The sequence below is a fragment of the Piliocolobus tephrosceles genome, chromosome 17 (assembly GCF_002776525.5).
Source record: "Piliocolobus tephrosceles isolate RC106 chromosome 17, ASM277652v3, whole genome shotgun sequence".
Taxonomy (NCBI): Eukaryota; Metazoa; Chordata; class Mammalia; order Primates; family Cercopithecidae; genus Piliocolobus; species Piliocolobus tephrosceles.
The window spans coordinates 22049833-22065072 of NC_045450.1; the positions used below are offsets into that span (position 1 = coordinate 22049833).

The 15240-nt window shown below is 49.3% G+C and overlaps 1 protein-coding gene across 1 annotated transcript in view; it reads right to left on the bottom strand.

Moving 5' to 3' along the window:
• ERN2 (endoplasmic reticulum to nucleus signaling 2) overlaps positions 1-10124 on the bottom strand; it is a 22969-nt gene extending 12845 nt beyond the window's left edge. The window contains exons 1-8 of the mRNA XM_026455372.1: positions 9976-10124; positions 7806-7911; positions 7402-7435; positions 7064-7136; positions 3896-3968; positions 3642-3749; positions 3222-3323; positions 1811-2075 (exon numbers count right to left, since the gene is read on the bottom strand). Coding sequence (XP_026311157.1) covers positions 1811-2075; positions 3222-3323; positions 3642-3749; positions 3896-3968; positions 7064-7136; positions 7402-7435; positions 7806-7911; positions 9976-10068 — 854 coding nt within the window. The 5' untranslated portion in view covers positions 10069-10124. The remainder of the gene's footprint in view (positions 1-1810; positions 2076-3221; positions 3324-3641; positions 3750-3895; positions 3969-7063; positions 7137-7401; positions 7436-7805; positions 7912-9975) is intronic.
• Positions 10125-15240: the final 5116 nt, after the last annotated feature.

Here is a 15240-nt window from a genome sequence, read left to right on the forward strand (position 1 = left end):
TGATCTCAGCTCACTGCAAGCTCTGTCTCCTGGGTTCACACCATTCTCCTGCCTCAGCTTCCTGAGTAGCTGGGACTACAGGTACCTGCCACCATGCTTGGCTAATTTTTTGTATGTTTTAGTAGAGATGGGGTTTCACCGTGTTAGCCAGGATGGTCTGATCTCCTGACCTCATAATCCACCCGCCTTGGTCTCCCAAAGTGCTGGGATTGCAGGCGTGAGCCACCGCGCCCAGCTGAGCTCAATCTAAATATAAACTCATTACATCATTCTTTACCTCTTCCTCCTTCTTCTCCCCCACCTCCTCTAGTGTTCCCTGCCTCTGAAAATGATAGCACCCACATGCTTCTAGAAACCTGAGCATGATCTTTGACTCCTTGCAACTCTCTAATCACCAAATTTTCACTGGTTCTTCCTTCTAATACATCTCACATTCCACTTATTTTCCTCTCTAGAGTTGCTGCTCTAGTATAAAGTATCTTCATTTCTTTCCTGAACAAATCAATATTCCATGAATGGTCCATTTCTTTCCATATACCACTCTAAGATATTCTTTCTGAAATGAAAATATGATCAAATAACTTCCTTCCTTAAAACTCTCCAGTGACTTTTTAACTTTAGGAGAAAATGTCCAAACCCTTTAAATGATCCTACAAGATCTCTTCTTATCTTATAATCTCAGACCCTACTCCTTTCTCAGGTCTGTATTTCAGTCTTATTTAATTTTTTCCTGTTCCCCGAGTTCGATGCTCTCTCATCTCTCTCATTTCCTATTCATTTTTTAGGTTTCAATGTAGATGTTCCTTCCTCCAGGAAGCTTTCCATGACTGCCTGTTGTCCCCAGTCTTGATGTGGATACTACATTCCCATGGCATCTTATACTACTCTTATCTCATCCTTTATCATATCAGGTTGCAATAGTCCCTTTACATATCTGTCTCTCCCATTAGACTCGGGTTCCTATAGGCAGGAACAATGACTGGGTTATTTGCTATTGTACTCCCAGACTCTAGTGAGACTGGCACACAGTAAGTGTTCAATTAATATTTGCAGAATGGATTGAAATGAATGGATGATCCCTGATTTCCCCAAGCTGTCTACTGGTTTCTCAAGATGGGGACACTAAGGTGTTAGATGCAATAAGGTTGTTATTTAAAGTATTTAACAATCGATAAGGCACAGCACCTACCAACCAGAACAGGGTAAGACCTGGAGTCCCCCTCTGATATGGTCTGGCTGTGTTCCCACCAAAATCTCATCTTGAATTTCCATGTGTTGTGGGAGGGACCCGGTGGGAGGTAACTGAATCATGAGGGCTTTCCCATGCTGTTCTCGTATAGTGAATAAGTCTCACAAGATCTGATGGTTTTGTAAGGGAGAGTTTCCCTGCATAAGCTCCTCTCTTTGCCTGCCACCATCCACATAAGATGTGACTTGCTCCTCCTTGCTTTCTGCCATGGTTGTGAGGCTTCCCCAGCCACATGGAACTGTAAGTCCAATTAAGCCTCTTTATTTTGTAAATTGCCCAGTCTTGGGTATGTCTTTATCAGCAGCATGAAACAGACTAGTACACCCTCCTAGGCCAGATCTTACCCTATGAGGTGCTGAACAGTGGGGGCTATCCAGGGGGTCCTGGGGACGCTTGGAGGGCAGCACAGGACACCAGCTAGGTAAGCAACCAATTTGAAATGTTTTGACCCCTGGTTCAGCTGTACTGGTGTGTCACAGCTGAACATCTTGCCTGGCCATCAGACCCAGCCTGCAACACCCCAGACGGCTCCCTCCCTAGGCCCCAGGCATGAACACCTACAGCAGCTGGGTATCCAAGGCAGAGAAGAGGGTGGCTGTGTCCTGGGGGCCTGAGGCAGGCAGTCGGATGTGGCCCCAGCGGAGGGCGAGGAAATGCAGAGTGTCTCGAGCCAGGGTGAGATGCGGCAGCTGGCGCAGGCCGTCCTGGTGCCAGGTGTAGACGCCCATCACAGGCACGCCCAGGTCTTGTGTCCACAGCACTGCCCCACTTCCTGGGTCCACAGTGAGCAGCAGGCCCATCCCACAGGACGCCAGGTGGCTCATGTCTGCCGAGAAAGGTGGCTGGGGAGATGTGGTTGGAAGCTCTCCTAAGAGGGTCCAAGGGTGCCCTCTGGGTGAGGGGGTCACTCTTGTGTGTGGAGATCACATGGAGGGTTATCAGGACATGAGAAGGTTTGTTGGAGTTTATGGGGTCACATTGAAAATGAGACAAACAGTCAGGGTCATTCAAAGGTGACTCAGATGTGTGGGAGTCAGTTTGGGTCACTTAAGATGGTGGGGTATTGCCCATGGTCAACAGATGGTCACCTAGGATGGATCAATCAGGGTGGCCTGGAGTCATGTGTATCACTTGGGAGTCACTTAGAGTGTGAGAGGGGTCAGCTGGGGTGCGAAGGTGATCTCACCTCTGCTGAGGTGACCAGGGTCGGGTCTCATGCAGAATGATGGGAATCAGGGCTTGGGGGGGCCTTTGGGGCACCTGTAAGGTCACTCAGGCAGTTGGGTATCACTCATAATATCAAGAGGGTGGGCCAGGTGTGGTGGCCTATGCTTGTAATCCCAGTACCCCGGAGTTTGAGATCAGCCTGGGCAACATAGCAAGACCCCATCTCTACAAAAAAGATGAGCCAGGCTTGGTGGTACACACCTGCAGTCCCAGCTATTCAGGAGGCTGAGGATAGAGGATCACTTGAGCCCAGGAGTTGGAGGCTGTGGTAAGCTATGATCACACTACTGCACTCCAGCCTGGGTGACAACAGAGTGAGACCCTATCTCACAAAAAATGGTGGGGAGTGGTCAGGGTCACCTAGGGAGTCAGTCTATGGAAGAGGCTACTTAGGGTCAGCTTTCAGGGGTTATATATAGGGGTCAGTTAGGACACACAGAGATTGCTCAGGGGCTGTTTGGGGTCACTCTGCATGTGGGAAGTCATCCAGGGTTACCTGATTGGGGCCACTTAGAGTATAGAAGAGTTAGGAGGTTGAGGGACTGGCCAGGGCTCAGGAGGGTCAGTCTGGGTGTTGAGGGAGTCACTTGGGGTCAGCCATCAGGGGTGTGCCATTTAGTATATGGGGTCCCTGGGGAGGTCAAGTGGGTCAAAATGTGGCTGGGAATTGGTCATGGAAGCTGTTCAGGGTTCCCTGGGTTGGGGACCTTGCTCCAAGATGGGACCAGAGAAAGATGGAACTCACATTTCCCAGGTGAGCCATCCATGGGGGGCGCTGAGTAGCGGCGGTAGGTGGTGTTCCAGCGCAGGGCTGGGGCTCTTGGGTCATGCATGGTGACTGTATACTCTGGGGATCCCAGAAGCAAGATTACCAGGAACGTCCATGTGATGCTCCCTCCAACCCCAGGGGCCATTCATCTTGTAGGAGTGGGGGTTTCCTGAGCACATAGCCTAGAGACCTGGAAGCCTATGAACATCACAATGGCAGAGACTGGAGCTGTCTTGTTTACAGCTCTATCCCTGGCTCCTAGTTCAGTGCTCTGTAGAATGTTTGTTGATGACTAACAGACTGTCCTGAATTCAACTTGGTTAGCCAAAGCCAGATCTCAGCAGAGCAAAAGGGGAGGCTGCCCAGAGCTTGAGAAACAGCTGGGGCCTGACTCACGTGTTCGGCCGATGTAGAGGCGGGGGGTGGAGGGACCCGCTGTGGTCAGTGTCATCTGGGTCTCCCCTGACTCAGGGTCCACCACAAACCAGGCATCCTGCTTCCGGCCTGTGGAGGTGGAAAGTGTATTAGCTCTCAAGCTGGCAAGGAGAGAGGTGTGGTCCCACCACTCTTGTGCCTAATTAGCCCGTCATGACTTAGATCCCTGCCTCTGTTGGCTGAACCTGGACCCCACAGGCTGGAGAGATGCTCACCTGTGTAGAAGACCCCATCAGAGCTGCGGCAGGGAGAGGCATGAACCAGCTCAGGGATGGTGAATGGCAGTTTCTAGGAGGGAAAATTTCCAGGAAGGAGTAAGAGCAGAAACACACAGTGTTCACTGTGCAAGTGAGCCCATTTCCAAGCAACCGATTAGCAGGTATTACTATCTTTTCCACTTTTTAGGTAAGGAAACTGGGGTTTGGAGAGGTCATGTAACTTGGCTCCTGTCACACAGCTACTAAATGACAGAGCCTGGGCTTGAACCCAGGCAGTCAGGCTCCAGAGCCAGCATACTGAATCATTGTGATGCACAGTCTCTTGAGGAAATGCAGAAATTCCCATACCCGGTGTCAAGGTACCACGTGAGCCACTTACTCCTGGCCTGACCTGACCTCCTCCTCAAAAACTTGCACTGGGGTGGGCATGGTGGCTCATGCTTATACTCCCAGCACATTGGGAGGCTGAGGCAGGAGGATTGCTTGAGCCCAGGAATTCAAGACCAGTGTGGGCAACACGGTGAGACCTCGTCTCTACAGAAAAAAAAATAAAAAATAAAAAATAAAAAAAATTTGCTGAGCATGGTGACTTGTGCCTATAATCCCAGCTATTTGTGTGGCTGAGGTAGGAGGATTGCTTAAGCCCAGAATTCAAGACTGCAGTGAGCTATGATTGTGCCACTGCACTCCAGCCTAGGAGATAGGGTGAGACTCTGTCTCTAAACAAAATAAAATGAAACAAACAAACAAACAAAAAAACCTCACACACATCTAGTGGGGAGTTTAATTACAAAAAAACCAAAACAACTGACACTTCAAAACTGTCAACAGCCATGAGAGACTCAGAGAAGTGAAGGAGTTGTTCTAGAATAAAGGAGACCATGGCCTGATGCTGGCTAGGAGTGAAGCTCCATCCTTCACCCTTCTCTACTCTGCTTTCTCACCAAAGCTGGACTTGTCTGGGTTATGTCTGTGGGCACCATGTGCTCTGGCTTCCTGCTGGGTTTGAATAATAGGGACAGGGTGAGATCAGAGTATGCCCTGGTGTCCTTGCCACAGAGTCCTCACGGGCTGGCTGTGTCCTTCCACTGAAGCCCTGAGGTCCCATCAGGTGGTGCTCTTGGGACAGCTCTCTCCAGCTCCAGGCTGTGGTAGCTGCTCCCTCCCCAGCCTCTAGAATTAGGGCTGATAATGTCACCCCACTGTCACAAACCAAAGGATACTGCAGGATATTCTTTGGATTTGTGTCCCCACAAAAATCACTTGTTGAATTGCAATCCCTCCAATGTTAGAGGTGGGGCCTGGTGGGAGGTGATTGGATCATGGGGACAGATTTCTCCATTTGGTGCTGTTCTTTTTTCTTTTTGGAGACAGGGTATCACTCTGTCATCCAGGCTGGAGTGCAGTGGTGTGATCTTGGCTCACTGCAACCTCTGCCTCCCAGGTTCAAGCAATTCTTCTGCCTCAGCCTCCCAAGCAGTTGGGACTGCAGGCATGTGCCACTACACCTGGCTAATTTTTGTATTTTTTTTGTAGAGATAAGGTTTCACCATGTTGGCCAGGCTGGTTTCAAACTCCTAGCCTCAGGTGATCTCCCTACCTCGGCCTCCCAAAGTGCTGAGATTACAGGCTGAAGCCACCGTGCCCAGCCGGTGCTGTTCTTGTAATAGAGTTCTCATGAGATCTGGTTGTTTAAAAGTGGGTGGCACCTCCTCCCTTTCTCTCTCTTGCTCCTGCTCTGGACATGTAAGACGTGCCTGCTTCCCCTTCATGCCTTCTGCCATGATTGTAAATTTCCTGAGGTCTCTCCAGAAGCAGAAGCTACTACACTTCCTGTACAGCCTGTAGAACCACGAGTCAATGAAACCTCCTTTCTTATAAATTACCCAGTCTCAGGTAATGTTTTTAGTATAGCAATGAAAGAATGAACTAATATACTGCACTATCCCTTGTGGTTTCCTATACTCTGCTCACACGTTTAACAAAATGTCCTCCAACTATTCTATTTGAGTATGCCATGTGTTTGCAGCTGAGACCTTGCCTGATTCACACACTAAAATTTCTTATCACTTCACCTTCCTAAATCATATACTTAAGACTTTTCTGGCAGGCTTCCCCTGACATGGTTAGAATTCTGACAAAGAACTGGGTGTGGTGGTGTGCACCTGTAGTCCCAACTACTCAGGATACTGAGGTGCAAGGATCACTTAAGGCCAGGAGTTTGAGGCTGCAGTGAGCCTTGTGATTGTACCACTGCACTCCAGCCTGAACATATAATGAGACCCTGTCTTTAAAAAATTTATTTAAATTAAAAAAAAGGAATTCTGATAAAGCACATTCCACCCCATTCAGAGTCCTGATGTGGAAGATTGCAAAAAATGGCCACAGATTGCTTTTCATTTTGTATTCATGTCTGTGTCTGTGTCCCTTCACATGGTGAGTTTTCAGTTCCTTCCATAAAGAGATGGGGTCTGTTTTTTCACCACTGGATTCTCAGCTTGGCTATGTGACCCGCTTTGGCTGATGAGCCATTAGTAAATGTGACACAAACAGAAGCTTGAAAAGTGCTTATGTATTGCTGCTTTGGGGTCCCTTGTTGATACCATGTCAACAAGCCTAGGCTTGCCTGCTAGGGATAAGAGACACATGGCCCAGCCACCCCTGCCAAAAGCCAACCAACTACCAACCAACTTTCAGAAACAGAGCCATCCAGCTGACTAGCAGCTGACCACACATGCATGAACAAGTTCAGTCAAGACTAGCAGAAGAACCACTGTGCTGAGCCCAGTTTAATTGTCATCTCACCAAATTCTGAGGTGAATAAATTTAAGTGATGTTTGAGTTTTAAGCTCTTGAGTTTTGGGTTGGTTTTTATTTAGCAAAAGCTAACTGGTATATACATTTCTCCTTAAAGTCCTCAGAGTCCTGGAGAAGCCCCCGGGATACCCCCAGCTTGACAGTCAGATTGCCCTGCAGACACAGCCAGACCTCCCCTTACCACGCTTTCAATGGGTCCCTCAGACAGCCTTCTTACAATGTGCTGAGTCCTGACTTACATCCTCTGCAGGACAGGAAATACTGACCATACTGCCTCTCCACCTATCAGTGCTCCACCTGACGAAAGCCCTGGCCCTCACCCATTCCCAAACACCATGGGATACAAACCATTAATCCCTGTTGTTTTTGGGTCCCCAAGATGTACAGGCTGCCATCAGCTGGGTCAGAGAGAAAGGCCATTCTGTGGAGCAGAGAGGAACAAGGAGACCAATGGGTGCTTGCCCCCGGTTTCATGAAGGCCCCAAATTCCCTCCAACATCTCTGCTACTAGGAGCTGTTCTTATAGGAAACACCTTGGGGCTCCAAGACCCTCCCCCATATCACATCCAGAGCCAATTCTCTTCCCTTTCTTCCAACACATCCCCATCCCACACACAAACTCTCTACAACTATGAGTCTCCCATCTCCCAGCTGCCTCCTCCTTAAAAGGCCCCAGGTTCACTTACTCTGTGACGTACATTGGTCCTTGGATGACGGGATCTGCAGGGACAGGGACACAGAGCATAAGCAGCTCCCTCCAGACTCCACTGAAAAGCACAGCTCATATTCACTGAGCTATGGCATGAGGCATGACTGTAATGTCAAGCACTTGACATCAATGTAATGCCATCTTCCCAAAAACTCTGTCAGATAAGGTCATATCCTTTGCCCCACTTTACAGATGAGGATGTTGAGGATCAGAGAGGTAAAGTGAGTTTCTCAAGGCCACACAGCTGGTAAGCAGTGAAGCTGCCTATAGATATCAGCTTATTGGATTCTAGAGCCCATATTCTTATTCTCTATGCCACAGTGACTCCCTCTTCACCAATCTATGGGTTCAAGGAGGGAGGAGGGACCATCTCTTGCTCACCATCCTTCAGAGTCCACTTCAGGTCCCCTGTCTGTTTGCTCAGTGCATGGAGACTTCCATCCAAGGTGGACACCAGCAGGAGGCTCTCTGGCCTGAGAGTATGAACCTGCAAGGGGGTAGAGACAAAGTCAGCTCTCTGAGGGGTCTGGGACCACCCTTTGCTCCTGTCCTAAGCAGGGCTGGCTATGATTCCCCCTTCCCCCAGATGGGACAGAGCAGGGGAGGAAGGGTGATTGGGGAACATGCTGGTGTCACTCATCATCTCTTTGACCCCAGAGAGGGGTTATAGCTGGGGGGTTCTGAGGGAAGGTTTTGGCTACCAATGTATCTAAATTCCCAATTCCTTACCCCCTCCCTCAATTCATTCTGGTTTTCCAAAGAAGACTAAAGGCCTTTACAAAATGACTTCATTGTTTGTTTTGTTTCCTTTTGTTATTGTTCTTGTTGTTTTAATTTAAGATAGGGTCTTGCTCTATTGTCCAGGCTGGAATGAAGTGGCACAATCATAGTTCACTGTAGCCTCAAACCCCTGGGCTCAGCTGGTCCTCACACCTCAGCCTCCCAAGTAGTTGGGACTACAGGTGTGTGTCATCACACCTGGCTAATTTTTGTATTTTTTGTAGAGATGGGGTCTTGCTATGTTGTCTAAGCTGGTCTGGAACTCCTGGCCTCAAGTGATCCTCCTGCCTCAGCCTCCCAAAATGTTGGGATTACAAGCACAAGCCACTGCACCCATTCTAAGACGGGTATTATTAGTTTTCCCATTCTACAGGGGAGGGAGACAGAGGCTTAGAAAAGTTAGGTCATTGGTTAGGTCATTGGCATAAAGCCACACAGATAATAAGTGGCAAAACTAAGGACTTGAGTTGCCATCCCTCTGATTCCTGTGCCTGGCCTCTTTTTCCTCTGCCACAATGTCTGCCTCTTTTGGGATGGCCCTTTCTGCCTCCCCAAACCAGCCCAGTTGGTTTTGGTGCCAGGCTCCAGTGGGTCCCCTGACCCAAGGCTGGGGGGTGCCCGTGGGAGGGGGGCTGGAGCCACCTGTACTTACATCTGGCGCTCCTGGGCTCACTCACCTGCTCTAGCCCCTCCTTGAGCAAACAGGGTGAGGCTGAGCTCCCAGCAGGAGGCCTAACATCCGGGTGGCTGAGCCGCACCCCTACAAAGGCCACATCCTGCCTCGGGACCCTCGGGTTTGGGGCTGAGCCACTGGTGTTGAGTGGAGGGTCAGGAAATGATCTGCTAGCCCTTCTTTCTTTCTGGGCTTCAATTTTGTCATCTGCAGCACATGGCAGGAGGGAGAAGGGTCTGGAGAAGAGGCTGCAGACTGGTTGCCCACAAATGAATTTTGTCTGACCATCTAGTGCTTAAAAATTTGTTTTCAATTAGCTGCCATTTTTTTTGAATTGGGTAATTTCTACAAAAAAACCAAGATTTCAAATGTTTCTCATTTCTAATTTTTCTGAGACACCTGATCTGGCCACACTGGGCTTGCTTCTTAGCTGGCAACCATGAGATGGACCCATGAAGTGGAAGCGGGGAATGAGAGGTGCCTAACTCTACCTGATAGCTTTTGCCTCATGGGGGCTCCAGGCAGGACACCTGGATTCTTGGGCCAAGCGACTTTTGCCTCCTGGCTGCATTTCTTGAAGACTCTCTTACTCCTGGTACCGTGGGAGCAGATACTCAAACTCCCAGCTTATTTATCCCAGGTTTATTATCATGAACCTGGGGTGCAGCCATGGGTAAGAGGACCCCATGGTAAAGCCTCTGAAATTGCAAAACGGGGCGTGCAGGCGCATTTCTCAGCAGAGGGCCCTGAAGTCAATCATATTTTCAAAGGAAGCCAGGATCCCCAGAAGTTTTAAGAGGCCTGGTTTTCATGCCCGGGTGCCCCCTCCCCGAGACTACACCCCTCCTGTCAGAAGAGGCGGGGTGCTCGGCCTACTCTTGCCTTTCCACACTGGCAGATCTCCCCAGCTAGGTATTTGTTGGGGGTAACTGGCGGCTCCCCGAACCCAGGAGGCTTTTACTCGGTCGGGGCCGAGTTGGGACGACCCAGGCGTGAGGCGCCCCCGTGGCCCCGCCGCGCCCTCGCCCTGAGCGCGACCCCGCCCCCTGCGCCCCGCGACCCGACTTTGGGGACTTGACATTGGTCCCTGGCTCTCACCTGTGGACTCAGCGTCCCGAGCAGCAGCGCCGCGAACTGGAGCTGGAGCCCCAGCCGGGGCCACGGCCTCGATCCCCTGGCCGCGCTCGCCATAGCGCCTGGGCAGCCCCACGGCTGGCCAGGTCCCTAGGTGCCTCCCAGGAAGCGCTCGGTCCCCTCCCGACCCGGAGGAGACTCCGCCCCTGGCTGGGCCTGCAACCCCAGCCTGGTCCCCGCCCTTCTCATCACACTTCCAGCCGCATCCTCGCGTCCCAGACACCCCACCAAACACGGCGGGGAGCTTTACCGGGAGAGGGATTTTACTGAGCCCACTTGTGGAGAACTTACCACGTGCCGAGGACCGTGCTGGTTCATCACCAGCTCCTGGAGTCCTCACTGCACCGCAGGTACAAGCAGAGGCTCAGAGCCGCAGTCCCAATACAGATACGCCTGATCTCAAAGCTTGCGCTCTTCATCACTGCACCAGTGGATCCCGCTGGGCTATCAGGAAATAGAGATTAACTGGTGAATTCAGTCATTCGTTCAATAAATATTTATTATGGGTCAAGTAAGTGGCTCACCTCTGTAATCCCAGCACTTTGGGGGGCCTAGGAGGGAGGATCACTTGAGGCCAGGAGTTTGAGACCAGCAACATAGTGAGACCCCATCTCTACAAAAACAATTGGCCAGGTGTGGTGATGTCCACCTGTAGTTCCAGCTACTCAGGAGGCTGAGGTGGGAGGATCGCTTAAGCCAGGAAGGCAAGGCTGCAGTGAGCTATAACTGTGCCATTGCACTCCAGCCTGGGGGACAGAGAGACCCAGTCTCCAAAAATAAAATAAATAAATATGTATGTATGTATATATGTATGTATGTATGTATTTTTTGAGACAGAGTTTCGATCTTGTCACCCAGGCTGGATGGGTGGCACGATCTCGGCTCACTGCAACCTCTGCCTCCTGGGTCCTAGCAATTCTCCTCCTGAGTAGCTGGGATTAAAAATGCAGGCCACCATGCCTGGCTAATTTTTCTATTTTTACTAGAGATGGGGTTTTATCACTTTTGGCCAGGCTGGTCTTGAACTCCTGACCTCAACTGATCCGCTCACCTCGGCCTCCCAAAGCGCTGGGATTACAGGTGTAAGCCACGGTGCCCAGCCAATAAATATGTATTTATTATAAGCTATGACATGCCTGCCTGGTGAACAAGAGTGATGAGGCCCCTGTCTTTGTAGAGCTTAGAGATGCCTATGCCTTAGATGTAAGACAACGCCGCACGGAAGGGCACCTTCTAATGGCCATGCTCCTGGTAGACGTCTCCAATTTTGTTCAGAGAGGGCCTGCCAGGGTCCTTGAAGGTAGCGTCCACCCTGTTTGCAAGTTTCGACTCATTCATGTCTCCTTCATCCTCAAGTAAAAAAAAAAAAAAAATCCCTGCTGATTTGAGGGTCATGCAGCCCAGCTCTGCCACCTTCTCCCCCTCCTCTTTGCCACCTTGGCCCTCTTGGTCATCCCCTCACAGTTACTGAAAACTTGGTAGCTTGGCCCCTAGCCTTCATCTCCACCCCAAATCCTGCCACTCTCCTTGGTGTCTTCAATGTCCAAAGTACAGCCTAGCCAGCACTGCAGCCTCTCAGTGACTATACCTCTTTGGAGACCTTACCCCTCACACCACAATTGCACGTTATGTCCTAGGCCCTTGTCACACTCAGAACCACTTAGTTCCAACGTCCCTTTCTCTGATTGCAGCCTCCTCTCCATGCAACAGTTTCACCCTTTCATTCTCCTCATCCTTGTGCCCTGACCTACATGGTACCTTCATCCCTCAGTCTCTTTCTCACTCTGTCAGCCCCTTCCTCGTCCTTATCCAGCTTGGACCTCCTGGCTGACTGTCTGAAGGAACTACACCACTGTCTTAGGCTGGGTTTCCTATGAACAGGTTGGGATTTTTATGAAAGTTATTTCACAATAAGCCATGCCAGGTTCAGGAGTTCAAGACCTGCCTGGGCAACATAGCAAGACCTCAGTCTCTACAAAAAATAAAAAATAAGCCAGGCATGCTGGTGTGCACTAGTAGCCCCAGCTACTCGGGAGGCTGAGGTGGGAGGATCCCTAGAGTCCAGGAGTTCCAGGCTGCAGGTAGCACCACTGCTCTCCAGCCTGGGCAACAGAGTGAGACCCTGTCTCTAAAAAACAAAACAGGCTGGTCGCGGTGGCTCATACCTGTAATCTCAGCACTTTGGGAGGTCGAGGTGGGCGGATCACCTGAGGTCAGGAGTTTGAGACCAGCCTGGCCAACATGGTGAAACCCTGTCTCTACTATAAATACCAAAATTAGCCAGGCATGATGGTGCATGCCTATAATTCCAGCTACTTGGGAGACTGAGGCAGGAGAATCGCTTGAACTCAGGAGGTGGAGGTTGCAGTGAGCCACGATCGCACCATTACACTCCAGCCTGGGCAACAGAGTGAGACTTTGTCTCAAAATAAATAATTAAATAAAAAACCAAACAAAACAAAAACAAAGAAAAATGTACATCATGACGTCTTTGGTTTACTTGGTTGCTCTTTCATGCTTAGCTGTTCCAATATCCCTAAATTGGCCCAGTAGTCCCAACTTTATAAAAAAAGTGATTGCTTGCCACTGTAGAACCTAACCCAAGCTATTGAGTGTGTGAACGAACCCTCCTTTCTGCTCTATATTTTGTACACTCTGCATTATTTTGAAATGTACATTGTGTTTACTATGCTTGGATTCAGGCATTTCTCATGCAAAAAATTTGACTTGCATAAAATACAAACTGCAAATGAACTGGAATAAATGTGTGTGTGTGTGTGTGTGTGTGTGTGTGTGTTTATGTGATGATAAAAGTAATATACATTCTAGAAACTTTGTAAAATTCAGAAAAATTTAAATAAGAAAATATGTGGACAGGTGTGGTGGCTCACACCTGTAGTCCCGGCTACTCAGGAGGGTTAGGTGGGAGGATCACTTGAGCCCAGAAGCTGGAGGCTGCAGTTAACTGTGACTGTACCACTGCACTCCAGCATGGGCTGAAGAGCAAGACATTATCTCAAAAATATTAATAATAATCAGCAGGATGCAGTGGCTCATCCGGTAATCCCAGCACTTTGGGAGGCTGAGGTGAGCAAATCACTTGAGGTCAGGAGTTCGAGACCAGCCTGGCCAACATGGTGAAACCCTGTCTCCACTAAAAATACAAAAATTAGCCAGGCGTGGTGGCACATGCCTGTAATCCCAGCTACTCGGGAGGCTGAGGCAGGAGAATTTCTTGAACCCTGGAGGCAGAGGTTGCAGTGAGCCGAGATTGAGCCATCGCACTCCAGCCTGGGCGACAGAGCAACACTCCATCTCAAAAAAAAAAAAAAAAAAAAAAAATAATAATAATAATAATAATAATAATAAATACAAATTTTTAAAAAAGTTCATTCATGGGTCCACCATTTGAAAACAGCACCCCGTTAACATTCTGTCATACTTCCGCCAATGGTTTCTTCTCCCTGTGCCTATATATATGATGGGATCCTATGTTGAAATACTTACATGTTTTTCCACTCCAGAGTTTCATTTACCCAGACAGTCCTTCTTCCATTCAAGCAAGTCAGCCCTAAATTTTGTTACCTTAGCAAATGGATGAGAAGCAGAAAGATAAATGAAAATTCTAGCTTTTGAGTTTTCAGGAAACTCAGGTTAGGAGCCTAGATTTGAGACAATAACCAGCCTGGCCAACATGGTGAAACCTCGTCTCTACTAAAAATACAAAAATTAGCCGGGTGTGGTAGTGTGTGCCTATAATCCCAGCTGCTTGGGAGACTGAGGCAGGAGAATCACTTGAACCCTCGAGGCAGAGGTTGCAGTGAGCTGCACTCCAGCCTGGGCGACAGAGTGAGACTCTGTCTCAAAAAAAAAAAAGAAAGATTTCGGACACTAAATGAGGCTGGAAAAGATTTTCTACACTTGGAGAGGAAGGAGAATAAGAAGGAACAGGGAGAAGCTGCTCCAGGTCCCCAAGGAAGGGAGACCCAGGCCTGCAGTCCCTCATCCAAGGACGGGACCCCATGTAGGTTTGTGGGGTCCAAGAGCAGAGGGGCTCTGCATTTTGCTTCCTGGGGAGAGCCTGGGAAAGCAGGAAGACTCCGGAAGAGAAGCTGCATTCTGTGTTGGGGCAGAGGGGCCCATTAGAGGGGTCCCCACTGTCCACTGTGACATGGAGGTGGGTGGGTGGATGTTTACCACGTGCCTCAGTGCCTGAGAGTGGCTTGGAGGAGGGAGAGAGCGAGAGAGATCATTGGTAGAGATAAAGAGGAAACATGCATTCTCACATAGAGATGGAGAACATATGTGTTGAAATTAGAGCGAGAGAGAGAACATGTGTGCTCAGAATAGAGATGGAGATAGAGACAGAGAACACGCATGCTGAAAATAGACACACATACACAGAGAACACGTGTGCCCAAAAATATATATGTAGAGAGAGATGGAAAGAACATGTGCACCCAAAATAGAGATAAAGAGAGATAGAGGCTGGGCAGGGTTGCTCATGCCTATAAACCCAGCACTTTGGGAGGCTGAAGTAGGTGGATCACTTGAGGTCAGGAGTTCCAGACCAGCCTGGCCAACATGGTGAAACCCCATCTCTACTAAAAATACAAAAAGAATTAGCCAGGTGTGATGGTGGGTGCCTGTAATCCCTGTAGTCCCAGTTACTCGGGAGGCTGAGGCAGGAGAATTGCTTGAACCTGGGAGGTAAAGGTTGCAGTAAGACGATATTGAACCACTGCACTCCAGCCTGGGTGACAGAGTGACACTCCATCTCAAAAAAAAAAAAAAAAAAGTAGAATATGCACGCTCAAAATAGAGCCAGAGAGAGAAAGAGAACACATGTGCTCAAAAAATATATGTGTATGGAGAGAGAGAGGTAAAGAGAAAGAACATGTGTGCTCAAAATAGAGATGGAGACAGAGAGAGCATGCATGCTCAGAAGAAAGCGATAGAGAAAGAGAGAGAGAGGGAACAAAGAGTGAGACAGAGGTAAAGAGAGAGAACATGCGTGCTCAGAAAAGAGGAGAGAGAACAGAAATGCAGAGAGAGGCCGCGTGAGGTGGCTCACGCCTGTAATCCCAGCACTTTGGGAGGCCGAGGAGGGTGGATCACCTGAGGTCAGGAGTTTGAGACCAGCCTGGCCAATATGGTGAAACCCCATTTCTATAAAAATACAAAAATTAGCCAGCATGATGGCGGGTACCTGTAATCCCAGCTACTCGG